Source organism: Lepidochelys olivacea (genome assembly GCF_965140295.1).
Source record: "Lepidochelys olivacea isolate rLepOli2 genome assembly, chromosome: 2".
Lineage (NCBI taxonomy): Eukaryota > Metazoa > Chordata > Testudines > Cheloniidae > Lepidochelys > Lepidochelys olivacea.
The window spans coordinates 61,558,922-61,578,100 of NC_140412.1; the positions used below are offsets into that span (position 1 = coordinate 61,558,922).

General features: G+C 41.1%; 1 protein-coding gene across 1 annotated transcript in view; it reads left to right on the top strand.

Moving 5' to 3' along the window:
• CPA6 (carboxypeptidase A6) overlaps positions 1-13,720 on the top strand; it is a 119,924-nt gene extending 106,204 nt beyond the window's left edge. Inside the window, exons 9-11 of the mRNA XM_084619854.1 lie at positions 4,440-4,642; positions 10,506-10,590; positions 12,316-13,720. Coding sequence (XP_084475980.1) covers positions 4,440-4,642; positions 10,506-10,590; positions 12,316-12,503 — 476 coding nt within the window. The 3' untranslated portion in view covers positions 12,504-13,720. The remainder of the gene's footprint in view (positions 1-4,439; positions 4,643-10,505; positions 10,591-12,315) is intronic.
• The last annotated feature ends 5,459 nt before the right edge of the window (positions 13,721-19,179 follow it).

Sequence of the window (19,179 nt, forward strand, 5' to 3'; positions counted from 1 at the left end):
GCCCAGTATCCTGTCTTCCAACAGCAGCCAATGCCAGGTGCCCCAGAGGGAATGAACAGAACAGGTAATCATCAAGTAATCCACCCCCTGTCGCCCATTCCCAGCTTCTGGCAAACAGAGGCTAGGGACACCATTCCTGGCTAATAGCCATTGATGGACCTATCCTCCATGAACTTATCTAGTTCTTTTTTGAAAGAATGCCCTAAATCTGGGGGTCTGGTCCATCTTGGAGCCTGTAAATGCTACTGTAATACAAATAATAAAAATAGTTTCATTACTTCAGCGAGACTAGTTGCATGAGGAAATGCTCAGACACTGCTAGGAGGAAGGGCTCCACAGTCTGCCCTCTAGTGATTTGTTGTCAAGTGACTTGGTCAATGAAAGAATTCTTCCATCAGCCTAGCACTGTCTACATGGAGACTTAGGTCATCTTAACTGTGTCCATCAGGGGTGTGGATTTTTCACACCCTTGAGTGATGTAGCTGGGTTAATCTAATGTTCTAGTGTACATCACCCCGAAGTGGACCACTTACTCCACTGGGGGTTGGTATAGGAGCAGCTACAACGGGTCAATGCAACTTGAGAATCCCGCATGTAGGGGAGAGAGATTCCCAGAACTGACCCCCAGATTTAGGGCAACTTTAGGGTATAGATGCAAAGCCGAATTAATCCAAAAATACAGCCTATGCTGTTGCATCATTCTTTGCTTAAATTCATGACCACCAGCCACAGACATTTTGAAAAACAAATGTATGTGCACAAAAGAAACTATTGCTTTCACGTTGGAGTGGGCAGTTCTCTTGTCATGTCCCTGGAGGAATATTTTATTTTATCTTATCACATTATTAATACCCTCACACATTTTTTCAGTTCCCAGTTGATCTCTCTCAGTTTCCCTTAACTCCCTTGCCCCTCACCCCTGCATTGAAATACAAATACCTGTTCCTGGGTTCTGGAAGACATTTGTCTTTTCTGAATGAGTGAAATCTTTCTTTTCTATGCAGAATGGATTTGTTATCCTATAACAATGCTATCTGGACTGCTTTGTGTATTATGACTATTATTTATTTAGTTCCTGCAATGTCCTTTGCCCTGTACAGAACAAAACCAACATATCCCTGCCCTGATGGGCTTATAGTTTAAGAAGTTGGAATTCATTCCCCATGTTCATTCAGTCCTGCTCCTCACTCCACCAAATACACAGACTGCTCTCCAATGAGACCCCAGTCGATCCTTAAAGGGACTTCTATACAAATAGCAATTTACTGATCTTCAGAACATCTCTTTGAAGAAAATATTTTTTCAGAAACAAAAACTGAGACTGATTAGAAGTTCAGTATTTTGCCCAAGGATAAACAAATCAGTCCACGAAAGAGACAAAATTAGAACTTCGAAGTTCCTTACTCCAAGTCACATGCTCAGTCGTCTCACTACACTGACTGAAGTGGAGATGAAGGAGGATTATCATATTTCCATGCTTACATTGTCCCGATCTGTTCTGCGCTGTGAATTCTCATAAGGTAGATTCTAAAACCTCTTAATTGGGTAAGTTGTGCTTACAGTTTGCAGGCAGGGTTTGAAATTCATATAGGTGCCTCTGGGCAGGTACATTGTGAGCACAAATCCTATTTTTTGGGTTGTGCCTGCCCCTGTGTGACACCCAAATGGCTGGGTACCATGAGTTTCTTCTTTGAATTAGGTGACACTGCTGTGCCACCTTCTTTCCCCCTCTCTTCTAGTGTAGGTCTTTGATGCTATATTTTACTCTGTTGCTTTGTATTCTGTGAAGACTTAAAAGGAAATTTATCAGTGATCTTAGTAAATTTCATTTTGCAGTCTGTGGCTCACGGGAAACACAATTATTTAAGTTAAAGTATGGGGTGGGTAACCAAAAGCAGCACTAGACGCGGCAGCAGTTTTAAAGTATAGCATGTACAGATTGCAAGCTCTTTAGGACAGGGAGTCTTATTATGTGTGTGTCTATAACACCTAGTATAATGGTCTCCTGATCCTCAGGCAGATCCATCAGGCACTATTGAGAGTACAAATAATATTTTTAAAAATGACTAGGCAAATACTTAGGGACAAATCCTCATCTCATAAACCAAACATAATTTAAAGAGCTTCACTGACACTTAGCATAGGGAACTGACAGTTGGGGGCAGAATTTCCACCTAAAGCCTGCCACATAGCTGGGCTGTGGAGAAGATTACTTCATACTAGCAGAAGTAGGAGGTGCAAGCAAGTTTGGGGCTTATGCTGTTCCTTATCTCACCCTCAATCCCACCTCAGTGCTTCTGTACGAAAATGAGCTGTATTCATTTCAACACTTCCACACAGTGTGAACGCAGCGTTTCCCGTTTATTTTGGGCCTTGCACATCTGCAGTGTGCTCTGGAGGATTTGGCTCTCAGTAAAACACTGCAGGATTCAAAAATCAGGCAGATGGTTGACATTCACTGTATTTCTGTTTTCTCCTTGTGACTGTAGCTTTGACTCTTAATAGTAGTTGATGTTTACTGTATTTCTTTCCCACCCCACCCCTCTCCCCATTCTGTCTGTAACTTTGAAGAACTTCCAGTGTGGAAAGTCGTAGTGAGCTCATTGTATTATCCAAAGTCATTCATTTACAGGACAACTTCATTATAAAGAGAGTTTAGAAAAATCTATTCTTATACAGAGAGAGAAACTAGAGCCTGCTCTTCATCCTGTTTTCTGCACTGGTCTATGTGAGGGAGGAGCCTTCTTCAGGGTTGGTCAGTCAGCAAGTAGGCATTACTAAAACTAATTTATTGTATAGCTATAAGTTCATCTGGAAGCAGGGGTTACATCTTGTTTTCATTCATTATGGACAAGATTTCTGTCTGGCAATGAAGGCATAGTCATGTCACGCCACTATTGAAATGTAGATTAAAGAGAGAAACCTAAAAATGCATTACCTTAAAAGTAGATCTGTTCTTCAAAACAATTTTCCTACAGTAAAGAACTCTGAATAAGAACAGTTTTTTACCATTGCCTATTTTGGCAAAAGTTGTGCAAAAAATTTGAGGGGTTTCACAGAGAGATTGTTTTAAATAAAAATACCAAACAATCTCAGTAGTTTCACAAAGGTTTGGGTTTTTTTTAAAATGGGGACACAGATTTTGCCTAAAACTAACGCACCAGGCTAGACATTTGAGGATTTTCTCCAACATACTAGAATGTCCAGGGTGGCAATGAGCTGCCAGTGGCACCTACACCAGCCACCCCACCTGATTGTAGGGGGACAAGGCTAGGAAAGAGGGCCATGTCCATGGATCCCTTATGCTAGTGATTCCAGACTTCTGGAACAGCCCCTTGGGATTATATAGACTAGCCTTCAAGCTGTTCTAATTTATGCCAGGGACCAAGGAGGCTGTAGGATCAGGAACTGTGAAAGTCACTTCTGTACCCACCCTCCTGAGCTGTACTGAGGACTTCTTAGCCTCAGCTCAAGTTCTGGGCTTAGCCGGAGGTAGATGAAGTCTGTTTTCACATGACAACTACACATTTTAACAGAGAGCTGCAGAGCAATAACACCATGACTATCATATTCCTTGCTACTGCCAGGGTCTGAAACACTTTTTTCATAAATTTCTTTTGTATGGTAAGTATCTTTCACTTTAAGTGGAAGGAAACCGGGGCTTTGCAGGAATCCTTAATATGAAATATAATAGGAATAGCTACTCAGCTTGATACCTAAAATGTGATGGCACTTACTGAAGTGAAGAAGAAAACTATCAGCCCCAGCTGCAGATTCAAAAATGAATATAGCTCTAAGATCATGGACTTGAAAAGATAGCTGTACTTAGGCAAACATGGGTACGCAGTGGTTATGGTGAGGGCAGATGGTTTGCTCCCTGCAGAACAGATGGCCACCAAGTCATCTAAGTCTCAAGAGCATCCTGTCTCAATGTCTTGTCAAATATTACAACTACAAGAAATAGCTGTCTTCCAGAGTCCCAGAGAGTTTGCACTTTCTTGTTATTTCATCTCCACTTACAGCATTCAATGAATCATGAAAATAAACATCTCTCCAATAATAAACAGAATAATCCCATCAGATCCTTATAATCCTACTGGAAACCGTGAAATTCAGTTTGCCGTGAAGAATGGAAGTTCTGAATTGTTCAGTGTATTTCTATGTGCCAGTTGCAATTCCAGTTTCCTGGGGGAGGCCTGTGTCATCTTTGTGCCAAGGCTATATGCCTACTGGATAAAAATGCATTCTATTCCACTGATCACTTGGCTGTTTGCTTCCATTAATTCTTTTCAGATAGCAGGTTCTCTGTGTTTTCAGAAGTAGGATGGCAATTTGTGTGCTGTTTTTTAGGCTTCTCCATAAGCATAAGGTAAGCCAGAATTGGACCGTTACATGCTGTTTGTGAACATTCACGGCTATTTTTCTTTTTCAATGTGTAGATGAGGGGGCGTCCTTTCACCCATGTGATGATACATACTGTGGTCCCTTTCCCGAGTCTGAGCCTGAAGTAAAGGCTGTAGCTCACTTTCTTCGCAAACGCCGGAAACAAATAAAAGCCTATCTGTCTTTTCATGCATATGCTCAGATGTTGCTGTATCCATACTCCTACAAGTATGCAACAATTCCAAATTTCAGCTGTGTGGTAAGTGCAATAGTTCTTGCAGATTACACACCCTTATATGCTATTTCTGTTATTGTTTAGAGAGCAGACATGGTTCTCCAATACTTCATATTTAGCAATATTTATTCAGCTCTATTTACAGTGTTATACTGGTTATGTAACCTTTATTCTAATTGAATTAATGGTGACTCACTTAGAATGGGATAGTTTCTTACATCAATCTCTATGAAGTAATTTATAGGCTAATCAGTGGAGTTTTAATTAGTGTTATCATAAATTATTAAATATTAACAGAAGCTGTTACTAAATCCCCATGCACCTAGCTGAAAGTCTATATCCCTATATGTTTAAAAGAACTGAAGAGGTATAAATACTTGACAGAAAAAAGGTTTGATATTTTAAAGTTTCAACTTAACAAAATAGAAATCTTTCAACTATTAAATTTCATCCAGAAATAAAGCTTCTAACCCTTAATATTGCAGCTTACTGAGATAATACTGTTACCCCCTTTGATTTCAGCAATCAGCCAATATTTAAGGTTTAATTTAGGAGAAATTGATGATGGAGTCAGGGTTTTTTTTGATGAAATCCTGTTTATTTACAAAGCTTTTATACAAAGTCCTGTTTCCCAGACTTTGTATAAAATTAAACAGGGGACAGTTTCTCTGCTTACAGTAGCAAGCCTCTTTTCAGCCAGCACTCTGCCCAAAGATCTCTCCCTCTTAACTTTCTCTCAAGGGCACATTACTGGTTCTTCTCATGAGGTCCGCTTCTGTTCACAGACACAATCCCCTCCACCAAATAATACCCACCTGCTGGATTTGCATTTAGTACCCCACAAAATCCCCTCCACCCACGTAGCTCAGCTTCTGACCAGCCTTTCCCAATGCCTATTTTTTGGATTGTTGCTCCTACTGTTTCAACTATCTTACTCTGAAAAGGAGCTTAACAGCTCCTAACTTTTATCCTGAATGAAGGGCACTATCATACTCACCAGCTTCAGTTAGGTTTTACCCCTCCTCCATCATAATACAGTACAAACTGAATTCTCCTCATTGCATGGATCTGCAGTATGGATTGAGGGGCTCAGCAGCATTTCTTTTGGGGGGTATTAGGATGATTAAAAGACATAGTATCAGGAAAGATCTGTTAAGACTTAATTGTTCCAACTCCTGAAAATGTCCTGTGTCTGATGTCATGCTTGGGAAGGGGAGCTAAAAATGAGGATTATAGGGAGTTGCAGCATGACCAAACATTTCATTTACAATGCATCATTCAGTAATTCATGATAGTGAATGAATCATCTTTTGATTCCGTGAAGGGAGATTAGGGTCTAGAGGGAAGTAGTCACTATCAATAGATCAAGAACATGAAACTCTAATATTTCATCTGGAGAACAGAGAAAGCAAACCTATCTTCAAGAACTGGCAAGACAGCAGAAGGAAAAAATATGGTATTAGGAAGAACTGGTCTTCCAATGCCAAAAAGAAAATTACAGAATATCCTGATGGACACCTCTGGAATGAAGTGAGAAAGTAGCAGGCAAAGACAGAAGCAGACAGTGGGTCAAAAAATTAATTCTTGCAAACGAATCTTAAAGTCTAGGCTTTTACCCATCAGTAAATCTTTAATGCATCTTGTTCTAATCATCTGGCTTCTTCCATTCTGTGTTGAGGAACCCTGGCCCACTCTCTACCCTTCCCATCTGTAGCATTTAAATCAGAGGAAGTCGGTTTGACAGTTATGGGTCTGTTCATTGGATCAGTGGAAGCCTTTCCATTGACTTCACTGGACCTTGGGTCAGGCCTTTTAAGAGCCAGGGACAGGTTAAGTGGAGCAGATACCTGGAAAAGCAGCCAAAGACACTGTTAGCAATAACCTCCAATTAGGAGCCAACATCTCTGGACAATTATGGCGTTTATTAATGTTCCACTGACATCCTGGCCTTTACGTCTGTTTGCATTTCAATCTCACTACCTCCTTCAATGTTTTTTTGGAAGAGGAAAACAAACAAAAAGTACTTTTGTATTGGTGGGCCAGTTCAACACAAGCAGTAAACACAGGAGAGAAGCATAGTGAAATGGAAGAGTCAAGCTGTTGGTAGTTTTATTAAGGTTCTGGTGTGTGAACAGAAGTGAACCCTTGCCAAGAAGCCTGAGTCACCAGTGTGACAGTACTATCACAGAGAAGGGAATTTGTGCAGAATGGATGGTGCTCACAGTATAATATCATTTGTATTTTTTTAAACCATCATTTTCCAAACCCATCAGCATTTATGCTTTAGGGCAGGAGTTTGACCATCTTAACACATTGGCATGAGTGTGGGCAGCCCAAAAGACTGTGCACATTATGTGAATGTAGCTTCATACTATTTTGCCTATAGCTAAAGGGTTGTGCAATTGCCCGTTTAGCTTCAAGATGTATTGATTTTCAATATTTAAAATATATACCATAATCAAATATGGTAAGGTTTCAGCTCGCTTGAACTTTTGTGAAGAGCTGTACTGAGGTAGAAAACAGAATTATAATGAAGCTTCTGTCCCATTTATCTCTCTCCTGTGGTTGACCGAAAAAGTTTTATTGGTCTAGATGGATTTCATGCATTGAGGTTGGCCAGCAAGTGAATGCTGTTCTGTGGGCCTCCACATGCATGAGGGGTTAGGAACATTTAGTGTAAATAGGGTCCTTAATTATTCCTGAGCAGAAAGCAAAGATGCTTCTGTCCAGTTCACTACACATTAGTGTGCTGCTGTTTCAGTTAAAGTGGTAAATTATTCAGTGATGCTTTGAAACTGGAGTGCAGTATATTGCTAACAACGTGCATAGATATTCTGCTCTAATTTAGACAACTCCCTTATTAAGTTTCAGTTGAAGCCAGTTATGTTAAGATCATTAAAGGGAAGTTGTACTTCAGTTATCATTTGGTAAATGTCTGCACCAGTTATTTCAATCTGTAGCTTTTTTTAAAAAGTTTAATTTACTAGCCATATTTTTTCTATACAATCCTGTGTTTCAGTATTCACAGTCTACTTTCCTGAAATCTGCTAATATTGCAAGTTCTCGGGGCCTGCTCTTGAAAGATGCTAGGAATTGTGGTTGCTCAGCACCATTCAGGATCAGACCTATATAGCATATGAAGCATTTGAAAATTGTTCCCTTCCTTCTCTGTGCGTGGCACAAACAGCTGAAGTGAACACATTGCTGGTAGCCTGAGAACTGTGTACTCACTACATCCAGCTGTTTGTTTCCCTTATATTGGAAGCATAGTATGGTAATTTACCATGGACCTTCACTCAGTTGCCATATCTGAACAGGAATCAGTATATTATCATCCTACTTTTAAAATATTGCAGTAGAATTTCTCCATAAAGTTTTCAACAGGTTTTTGGGTTGGTTTATTTTGGGGGGGGGGCGCCATTATTTGAGATACGGGTCCTTGGAACCTTGAAATTGAAACCTATTTCCTTATCAATATTTTCCTCCCTTCCATGACATACATTCTGGTGTGGTGTTGTAAGATTATTCGTTGGTGGTAGGTCACCCATATGAAACCATAGCATTTTCCCACTCCCCTATGTGTATTTCAGATCGTGGATTGCAAGTACATATCAGAGGAGAAATAGGCCCAAGTGGCACCCCCACCCTCTTTCACAGATCTCAAAGAACAGCATTTAGCTGGGGGTCTCTGTATTTTGGGGTAAGTGGTTGGGCAGGAGCGGAGCTAGGAAATGGCCAGTCTACACAGGCTCACTCCCACCTCCAAACCTGTTGAATTTCTCACAGGAGCTCATTATAGCATTAACTTCATTTCCTAGCTCTATACGTTCTCTTTCCCCCTTATGGGGCTGGGAGAGAAACGAGCACAGGCTGGGAACCTCTTGCAGCACAGTTCTTCTACTACAAACCAACAGAGGCAACTATAAACCAAAAAAGACCACCTGAGGGATTCTAAATGAGTGTACTAGAATTTCTTCTAGGATAAAAAACAGTTTCTGCTCCAGTGAAAAGCCACATATAGGCCGAGCTCCATGCCCAGTCCAAAACAAGTTTTGTATAACCCTACTTGTTGGGCCAAAAAAAATGTGACACTGAAACCCATATGGGGAATCATTAAACAATTACAGCCCATGCTTGGTGGAGAACACATCCTGAAAGAAGTCTTCCCATCTTCTGGCCTTCAAACACGCCCCCATAGTCCAAGATTGTCATTTAGAGCCACATAGGTTACTACCGGACCGGACTACTTTCACTTCTGATAGTGGGGGTGTCCTGTGAGCCATTGAACCAAATTGTAAGCCATGTATAGAATGGAAACTACTTCGAGTCAGGGGCTGCTGTAGCACCCCCCACACTCCTAGTTCCAGCACTTATGATTGCCAGGTCTCCTACATTATCTAAGCCATCTAACCCTTGCACCAGTTCAGATCCTGGACAAGCCTGCAGTGTAACAGCATGTCATTCCACTCCTGTCTGTTTTCTAGCCACAGACTACTCAGAGACTTTCTGGGCAAATACCTTGTGCAATTTATTTACAGTGTTCCCCCCGCAACCCTTACAAACTTGCACAGGTCAGTATTTACAAGCATATAATCCTCCACACAGCCAAGGAGTGGAGAGACAGAAGGACACCCCCCCAAGGCTCTTTCCTGGCTCTGATTCTCAAAAGCTTTCCAGTATCTCTCTTCCTCCCCCGCCCCACTTTCCTGTGACTTTTATACTTTTTGGGCTCATGGGTTAATTAGTCATAGCTCTTTATAGTCCATCCCCAATATCAATTAGGCACAGCTTTGCCCCTCCCATTTACTCCAGAATAATTTAATTGATGATCCAGTGATCAGAGTTATAGTACAGCTGCCGTTGCCCAGCACTCTGTTACACGTACTCTCCCCTCCATCATCCAAGTCATTAATGAAAATATTGAGTAGTCACCAGACCCAGGAGAGACCCCCTGGTACCCTTCCTCCCCATTTGACAGTGAACCATTGATAACTATTCTTTCAGTGCACATTTTCCACCAATCATGTACCCACTTTATAGCAATTTCATCTAGACACCATTCCCTAGTTTGCTTATGACGACACATTGGACTGTGTCAAAAGCTTTACTAAAATCAAGATGTTCACATCTACTGCTCCCCGCCCCCATATATTAGGCCAGTAATCCCAACAAAGAAGGAAAGGAGACTGGTTTAGCATGATACTGACAAATCCATGTAAGGTATTTCTTATCACCTTATTATCCTCTAGATGCTTATAAATTAACAATTTGTTCAAGTATCTTTCCAGGTATCAAAATTAAGCTGACCGGTCTATAATTCCCTGGGTCCTCTTTGTTCCCCTTTTAAAAGATAGGTGGTATCTGGGACTTTGAGTCTGCCATAAGTTCTTGAAGATAATGGTTCCAAGATTGCTTCAGCTAGTTCCTTAAATACCCTAGGATGAACTTCAGCAGTCCCTGCCAACTTGAATACATCTAAATATTCATTAACAAGTTCTTTCCCTATTTAACCTGGTGTTCCTTCCCCCTTGTTGTTATATTAATTGTTAAGCATCTGCTCACACTTAGTTTTTGCATAGAAGACCAATGCCTATTTTGCTTCAAACACCTCAGCCTTCTTGGTGTTGTCTATTATTAGCTCTCCTTCCCTGAAAAGCAGTGGACCTACACTTTCCTTCATCTTTAATATTGTCTCTTTGAAAAACTGCCAGATCTCCTGAAAATATGGTAAACTGGGCTCCACAGGACCATAAAACCTAGTATTGCAGTAGGAGGATCATCAAACCTAGTACTGCATTAGGAGTAAGCGTTCTGTAGTTGAAGTTCTAATCCTATTACAGAAATTAATGTGAAGTCTAATGTATTTATTTTTTCCTCCCATACACAGGAAACTGCAGCTTATAATGCTGTTAATGCTCTTCAGTCCGCTTATGGTATAAGATACAGATATGGCCCTGCTTCTAGCACTTTGTGTAAGTTTCTCTCAAACTGGTTTATTACTTTGACCTAGCTATGGTATATGGGGCTGCTTGTACTATAACAAAGGAAGCAAATCTTGTCTAAAGTGAACTTTGATCAAATTGTGGCAGGTGGGGAAGGTGTAACTGGTTAAATCCACCTGCAATGGCAGAGATAAATATAACAGTTTCCAGAGAGAAAAGACAGACAGACACAAGGAACACGTCCAGTGAGCTGCAGTAAATTTTAACATACATAAAGATCAATAGAAAACTTCAAAACAGGATATTTAACAGTTAAATCTTGAGACTGAGAGAAAAATAATTCATAGTAAACATTTCCATGCTCTCACTCTCTGCTCTTGTAACTGAGATATCATTGCACATGCTGTTCATTCAGAAACTGAGGTGACCTTTTTAAAAGCTGGGTTTAGAATACTGCAGTTTCTCATTGGGAATAAGAAATAGCAAGCGCATCTGTATTTGGAAATCTTCTTTAAAAACAAAAAAAGATTAAATTCAAATGCTTATTCTTCCCCCAAGGGCAAAGGATCTTTAAAGCTTGGCTTTTAGCTAACAATGTCAGCTGAGCTCTCTCAGGAGGTTAGTAAGGGAAAAGTTCAATAGTTTTCTACAACACCACATAAACTTTTCACTCGGATCCTTTGATTCATAACCATTTGAAGACTGAACTTACTCAGTTAGGACAGGCTTAAAACAGCATTTTATAAACATAGTAAGATAGTTTTCTTTATCTCCTCTGCTACTGATACAAATGTGCTCGGTAAAGCATTTTTCACCTTTCCTCACAACTTACTCTCTCTTTGTGCTTAGTCCTTCAGCAGGGTGATAATCTTGTTATAACCATACAGTCTTTTGCCATGTCACAAGTATAGCACTGGGATTTAAGGGTTAGGATCATGATGAAGAAAATAGGCTATAAAAGAAAAATCTTTAATATATAGAGCATAGGTGGGCAAACTACATCCCGTGGGACCATCCTGCCCAGCCCCCAAGTTCCTGGCCTGGGAGGCTAGTCCCCAGCCCCTCCCCTGCTGTTCCCCATCCCCTGCAGCCATGCGGGCAGCGCTCTGAGTGGCGGGGCTGCCTGCTCATGCAGGGCAGCGTGGCAGTGTGTCTGGCTCTGGCCAGGCAGAAGCTAGACATGCTGCTCTGAGCGGCATGTTAAGGGGGACGGTGGGGTTGCATAAGGGGAAGGTGGTCCTGGGGGGCAGTCAGGGGACAGGGGGCAGTTGCATGGGCAGAGGTTTGGGATGGGACAGTAATGGGATGGGGAGAGGTCAGGAGACAAGGAGCAGGGGGGAGGGGTTGGGTGGGTCAGGGGCCAGGCTGTTTGTGGAGGCACAGCCTTCCCTACCCGGCCCTCCATACAGTTTCACCAAAAAGTTTGCCCACCCCTGCTATAGGTGTTCAGCAAATGAGGTAGGAGAAAAGAGAATGGAGAGAAAAATATTCCTGGTGTGAAAGTCTTCTTACATAAAAGATAATTATTAGATTTTTCCCCATGTTAACTGTGGGCCTAATCATATATGCTGCTAAGCTCCTTCCATGAGATATTGGATGCCCATGAACTTCTCTGGGAGATGAGGGTGCTCAGGGCCTTATCCTCGATAAGGCCCTGAGTTGTAAGTACTCACTAAGAGTCTTAAGTACAATATTATAACAGTATATTTCTTTCAACAAGACAAACAGATCATGATACTTTTTTTTCTTCCCCAGATGTGAGCTCTGGTAGTTCTATGGACTGGGCCTACAAAAATGGCATCCCCTATGCATTTGCATTTGAGCTGCGTGACACTGGCCATTTTGGATTTTTACTTCCTGAAACTCTGATCAAACCCACTTGTACAGAGACCATGCTAGCAGTTAAAAATATAACTATGCATTTGCTAAAGAAGTGTCATTGAGAGTTATATTTGCGATCCAGAACTTAGCTAATGTTTTACTTCAGGTGTTTATTAAATAGACACTGTCAAGTCATTGCAATTCTAAATCTGACATTTTAAAACTAGCTCACAGTAGAAAATGTGGTAATTATTCTACCTTGGAGGGTTGGGAGGTGAAAATCCTTTCAACTTCTACACTGCAAAAGTCCTAGTAAGTTAATGTGTCACATCAGTGGTTTGTTCACAGCTAAATACTCTGTCCTTATTAGGGATGTATGCTAAGGTCTTGATTCTAGACCATTGAAATAGTGGAATTTTTGCCACTGACTTCAGTTGGAGAAAGATCCAGTCCCAAATACAGTTTTGGAGCCAAATTCTGGCAAGTTCCACACACTGCAGACTGCAAGGAAACTCACACCCAGAACTATGGGGCACAATTGGCTACCCAATTCCTTCCATTCTCCCTTAAATCACAGCATCAGCAGGAGCCACAAAGGAACATTCCAGAGTGGGGTCTATAGATCAGTATAGTTCACATGTTCATGCATGTATGTCCCCTAACCCAGCTTTGGCCCTTCCTACATAACACCCTGTACCCCTAGTAGGAATAATGAATATGTGGGTCCATGATTGCTGGCCAGACTACAGGCAGAAAACAGTATGATTTCTTCACCATGTGTGTCTGCACTTTAGAGGCCATTTCTTTCACATAGTGCCAGAATTTGACTCCTAGTTTTCTTTTAAATATTCAGAGTAAGATATTCTTAAATAGAGAGACCAGCATATTATCATGTATAAATATACATTTTAAAAGTTGTGTTTCCTGGAATAAAGATTTATAATAGAACAATTAATAGATATAATATTCCACTGTATGGACATAGAGTAACAAAATAATTTGCAGTGACTATGGACTTGGACAAGATCATCAGCTTGTGTACAGAGCTGTGGGCAATGAAGTTATACCATTTTGCACCAGCTGAGGATTTGGCTCTTAAACTATAACAAACAAATTGGATTTCTTATTTCTAGGTACTTACAGTGAGTGCTCTGTGGCTACATGGCTATTCAAGGTTTTCACATGTTTTAAAGACATTGATAATGGCTTTTTAACTGAATGGGACCTAAAATGTGGGAGCTTTGCAGGTCACAGTTTTCTAGTGAAGAAGCACAGTATTTGAAAGAACAATGCTGAAAGCAGAGGTTTTTTTGGTATTTTCAGAATAATATTTTTGTTGCTAGATCTTTAACATTTTATATGTTTTAGTATTTGTGATTTGAATTTAAATTTGTCATAAAATGTTAAATAAATCACATTTGTTGATAACATCTTCAGATGTATGAAGCATTCCTTCCATATGCCTCCCCAACCCCTCTTTGTAATGTCATCCCTTGACCTATCACATCGAATTTAGTTATTAAACTCCTTGGAGCAGAGAAACTCAAACACCATAGGTATCTGTGATGCTATACAGACAAATAAGTGAGTTTCTCTGTTCCAAGGAGTTTAATAACTAAATTCGATGTGATATATAGAAATCTACAGAACTCAAACTCAAATAAATTACTTGAAGCTGCATTCTGACACCCTTACTCACATGGAATAAAGCCATCTTCAGTGACTAATTCTTTTGATTTCAGCTGGGCTGCTTATGGAGTAAGGATGGCAGAATCTAGTCCTGTATAACTTTAAGGATAAAATATCATTAATAAGATAGATGTTTATTTGCAAAGTGCACTTTGCAATATATATATTGCATTATACACACACGTCACTTCTATGACTAGAAGCAACTTTCCTTGTTGTTGGTTTATGGTTTTGTTTTGTTTTTCCTTTCATGTTTAGGTCAAGCTGGTTAGAATATACTTGGTTTTCGCTTAAACATTTTAGAGTTAGCTTTTTACAATTCAATACAATTTACTATAGTATGAAACAGAATCTCTTTACTTAGTCTTAATTTTGCTTTTTTGTAGTAGATTGGGTTATGTTTGGGATTTTTCCATTAGAAGAATCATCCAGTTCAAGCTCTAAATTACATGAGATGCATTTTTGCATATTAAATTCACTTTCATTATTAATTATTATTATTATTATCAACAGTTGCTTCCTAAAAAGCATTCACATTAGCTCAGACTTGTTTGATTAAACCAAGCTTCTGTACTGATTTAATTAGAGTCCAAAGGACAGAAGCACTCACGATGTAAGTATGTATGTGTGTGTATACACACACACACACTTACACACACCCACACACCCTTCTTTCCATTCATAACCTTGACTAGGATCAGGATTACAAACTATTTTGGAGAATGCAGTAACAGCCCCTTGCTGTGCATGGCTCCTTGATGGTGATGCTAAAAGCACACAGTCTACCCAGTTAGTCATGATGCTGATCAGCTGCAGAAAGTTACTCAAGATTCAGGTCACAATGTTCATCTACTAATGACATTTGAGGGTAGGGTGGGAGAGAGAAAGAACAAGCCACCCAATCAGGAAGAGGCAACATTAGTGGTAGCTTGTAATCTTACCATGCACTCCAGTTAAGGATCAGCATGTATCTGAGCCATCCAGGAGCAGGGGAGGAACCAGACTGAGAATCAGAGTTGTGAACTGGCTCCTGCATTTCTCTTCCTCCAGGGAGGAATTAATCTTCACCAGTCCTTTTACCGGGACAGCTGGCCAATGAGTTGGGGACAAAAACCAAGGCACTGCCCACTCCTTGCCCATTCCTAATCTAACTGCATAAAAAGGGGGATAGCACCCACAAAGTAACTGCCACACATGAGAGGGCATAGTCTTGCTCCTATTTCTTCGCTAGACACAAACTGTTCAGAGATCTTCTTCTGGTTAAACACCTCATGCAATTTATTTATAGTATCTTCCCCACAGCCATTGCAAACTTGTGCAGCTGAGTATTGACAAACGTATAGTCCTTAGCTCACTCAAGACAGGGAGACAGAAGGTATCTTCCCTCAAGAGCTCACTCCTGCCAGTGAAACCTGCCAGTTTCTCGCTTTCCCCCTTGAGCACTTCCTTCCTGTCTCTCTTCTACTTTCTGAGATAATTTACCTAGTAGGCTCTCCTCAGCCCCTCCCAATCTATAAATTAGGCATAGCTTCATCCCTCAGATTTACTCTTTGTCAATTTCATTGGTGATCCAAATGCTAGTTCAGGTGCTGATACCCTGCACTCTGTCACCCATCTCTCCCCCACCTTACCTGACAAAGATTTTTCTTACTCCATGCTCTCCCTCCCTTACTGGAGGTGCTTCCTTGCAGGGTTCTCCCTCCATCTCCAGGGTGATCACCCAGGCCCTCCTGATAGGGTCCATCCATTCTCTACCCGCAGAAGTCACCACATGTAGTGGGTGGAGGTTGCCTCCAAAATTCTGTTTCAGGTCTTCATACCATGGGCACCTGGTTACTCAGGGTTTCTGGTTCTCCTAACCCTCCAAAATTCACCTAAACTTTTTCCCCTTGGTGCACTAGTGGAGAGGAAGAGAGGGCCACTCAAACCCCATTAACAAGTCCAGGTTATCTTTATCCAGTGGGCCTACATCCTTCCACACCCCATTAGGGGTCTCCCCTTATGTCCTGGCTTTTATTCTCCCTTCTACAGTACCTTGTTTTCCTTCCTCTCCCACTCTGTCCCTTGGTGAACTCTTTTCTTCCTTTTCATCTTGGTTTGAGTCTTCTTTTCTAGAGGTAACTAGCTCTGCTTTGTCTTCTTTTCTCCTTGGGTATCACTTCCTCCCATCATGGTGATATTTCCCCCCTCCTGAGGCACCCCAACACCCACTTGTTTTCCCAAAAGGAAGGGCCTGCAGTCACTGCCCAACACAATGGGAAGGAATAACGTATTCCCTACCCCTACTTGTTTCCAAAGTGAACCTTCCCCAGACTTCCAAGGGTACCTCTGTCATAGGCAACACTTTTTATCCCTATGGACACATGCAATGTTCACATTTACAACTGGAATCATCTAGTGAGTTTTTACCAACTGCTGCCAGACTACAGAGCAAGCTAAGTTTATGTCTACCAGGCCCCTTCGATGCTTCCTCCCCATCCTCGCAGAAATGGTAGACCGTTTCCATTCTGTCCCCTGCCAACAAGTCCCAGCCCAACCACAGAACTTGGCAAAACCACACTGCATATATGGACAGTTTCTTTTTGCATGTCCCTACTACCCACTCCGGTAAAAGGTAAGGGTACAAGTCCCTGTCATGAGCTCTTTCCGCTTCTTCTCTACACACCTTTCCAGCAATAAGTTAGGGTCATCCACAGGGCCCATCTTAGAAAGGCCCCATCCCTGTGCCCCATTGCCATTCCCCACCCCCAAGGCTCCCTGCCCTATATAGTGACTGCTTCTGCACATTCACTTGTGCTAGCACAAAGTCCTGCAGGAGCTTTTGCTGCTTCTTCTGCCAGATGAGCAATACCTGCCTCTCCAGGTGGCATAACTACTGACAACTTCCTCTTACTGTTCCACTAGCCACTGCAGAGTCTCCTCCAGGGTCCTGGCCACTGAACCCTCATGCCAGCTATAATCCCAGACAAGACCCCAGTGTGATAGGGCCTCATCCCATTCCTGTCTATGTTCATAGAATATCAGGGTTGGAAGGGACCTCAGGAGGTCATCTAGTCCAACCCCTTGCTCAAAGCAGAGCCAATCTCCAACTAAATCATCCCAGCCAGGGCTTTGTCAAGCCTGACCTTAAAAACCTCAAAGGAAGGAAATTCCACCACCTCCCTAGGTAACTCATTCCAGTGCTTCACCACTCTCCTAGTGAAAAAGTTTTTCCCTAATATCCATAGACTGCTCTGAGGCCTTCTTCTGGTGAAACACCTTGTGCAATTTATTGATGGTGTTACCCTACCACCTTAGCTCACTCAGCCAAGGAGGGAGGAGACAGACAGTAACTCCCTCCCGAGGAAGCTCTCCTGGCTCTGACTATCAAAAACCTGCCTGTCTCTATCTCCTCCCTCCATACTTCCTTCCTGTGCCTTTTTTGAGGTAATTAACCTTCTGGGCCCTCAGGCCATACCATTCTACCAATTAGGCATAGCTTTGCCCTTAGGTTTACTCTGAGGCAATTTAATTGGTGATCCAATGATCAGAACGCTCTGTCACATGATTGCACAGGCTCTGGCAATGAGGGTAGCCCACTCAGGGAAGTAAAGGGTCTCCTTACACCCCCTAACACCCCTACACAGACACACAGCAGGTTTCACAATTGAGCCCTTAATAAACATTCTCCTTAATTCTGCATCTAAAAAGCTAATTGATCAAATGTGGAATTTTAGAGATGTGCATGGTTTTCATTAGAACTTTATCATGGTAAGCAATGTTCAGATGAAATAATCTTTACAGCAGGGGTATCACAGAAAATATAGCAGGTACATTATATGTCTGAATGAACTATTTGGGATAATATATAATGCTATATGAGTTATGCTGTCATGATTCCCCCTGAAACATCTGTCTTAACTCTACAGCATCTGATCTGAAGAGTAGTGAAAGATTAATTGAATTCTCTTGAAAAATAGAAGTATTCTTTCTTCTCTAAATAAGTTTGTCTAAAATTGGAAATCCAGCTGACCTCTTTGCAAAACAAAACAAAACAAAACAAAACAAAAAACCCACATTGCAAACATTTTAACATTTGTCTAAGAAGCTTTGACATTTAAAAATGTTTGATGTCAAGAGCAGTCCATTTTATGCTACTGTGGCTACATCCTGGAATCTGTATGTGAGCAGTCTGAATACATAGCCGGCACCTGGGAGTTTCAAGGGTCAAGGTGAGAAGTAATACTTCTCCCCTCAGATCTGCAGCAACCTTAGAAACTGTTGCACCACATACATAGGAGAGATTAGTTAGTGGATTGGTCCAATCACAGAACCACTGGCCTGCCATTCAGGTCACCAGTGTGACAGTGATAGAGGGGACCACACAAAAAGACAAAACATGTAGTGCTCAGGGAGTGGAGACTTCCTATGTGGGTCCCTGCATCTTGATCCCCTGCACAGTGGAGCATACTGACTTCACTGCCTATCAATCCTTTCATGCCCACAGGGATTTCAGGTGCATTAAAATGCATATAGAATCTTTGGAGAGAGAGTCACTAGCAAAATCCAGGCTATATGTGCTGAATGATGAATGGATAATATGATACTTTATGATGAATCATCAAAAGTTTATAATAAATAGAAGATTTTACCTTGAAGAATAAATTCAGTATCAACTACTTGAAATTAGACTGATGTTCTTTTTTGACTCACAGATGTAAGCTTGCTGAACATTTCATCTTACTCAGTAATTACTTACAGCTGTTCCCTTTTTATTTATTATCTTTACTAGCATTCTATCATGTACAAGATAACCTGACTGATAACCAGCTTTGGAAACATTGATCTTACTTTGCTGTGCATGTTTTGCTGAGAATATTTTATCATCCAAGATAACATCAAATATGTCAATGGTAGAATTCTGCTGTTATTAATCTTATGGTCAACAATGTCCTATACGGTGATTATGTGAAATCTAGAAGTGACAATTTTGTTGACTAACGGAATAACTACACAGATTTTGAAACTGAAAATATTGATTAGCCATGATTTTCAGTGGCATTTCTTCCCAACTCTGCTGACTTATAACTTTCAATCATAATTTAAAAAAAACAGTAGAAACTAATTGAT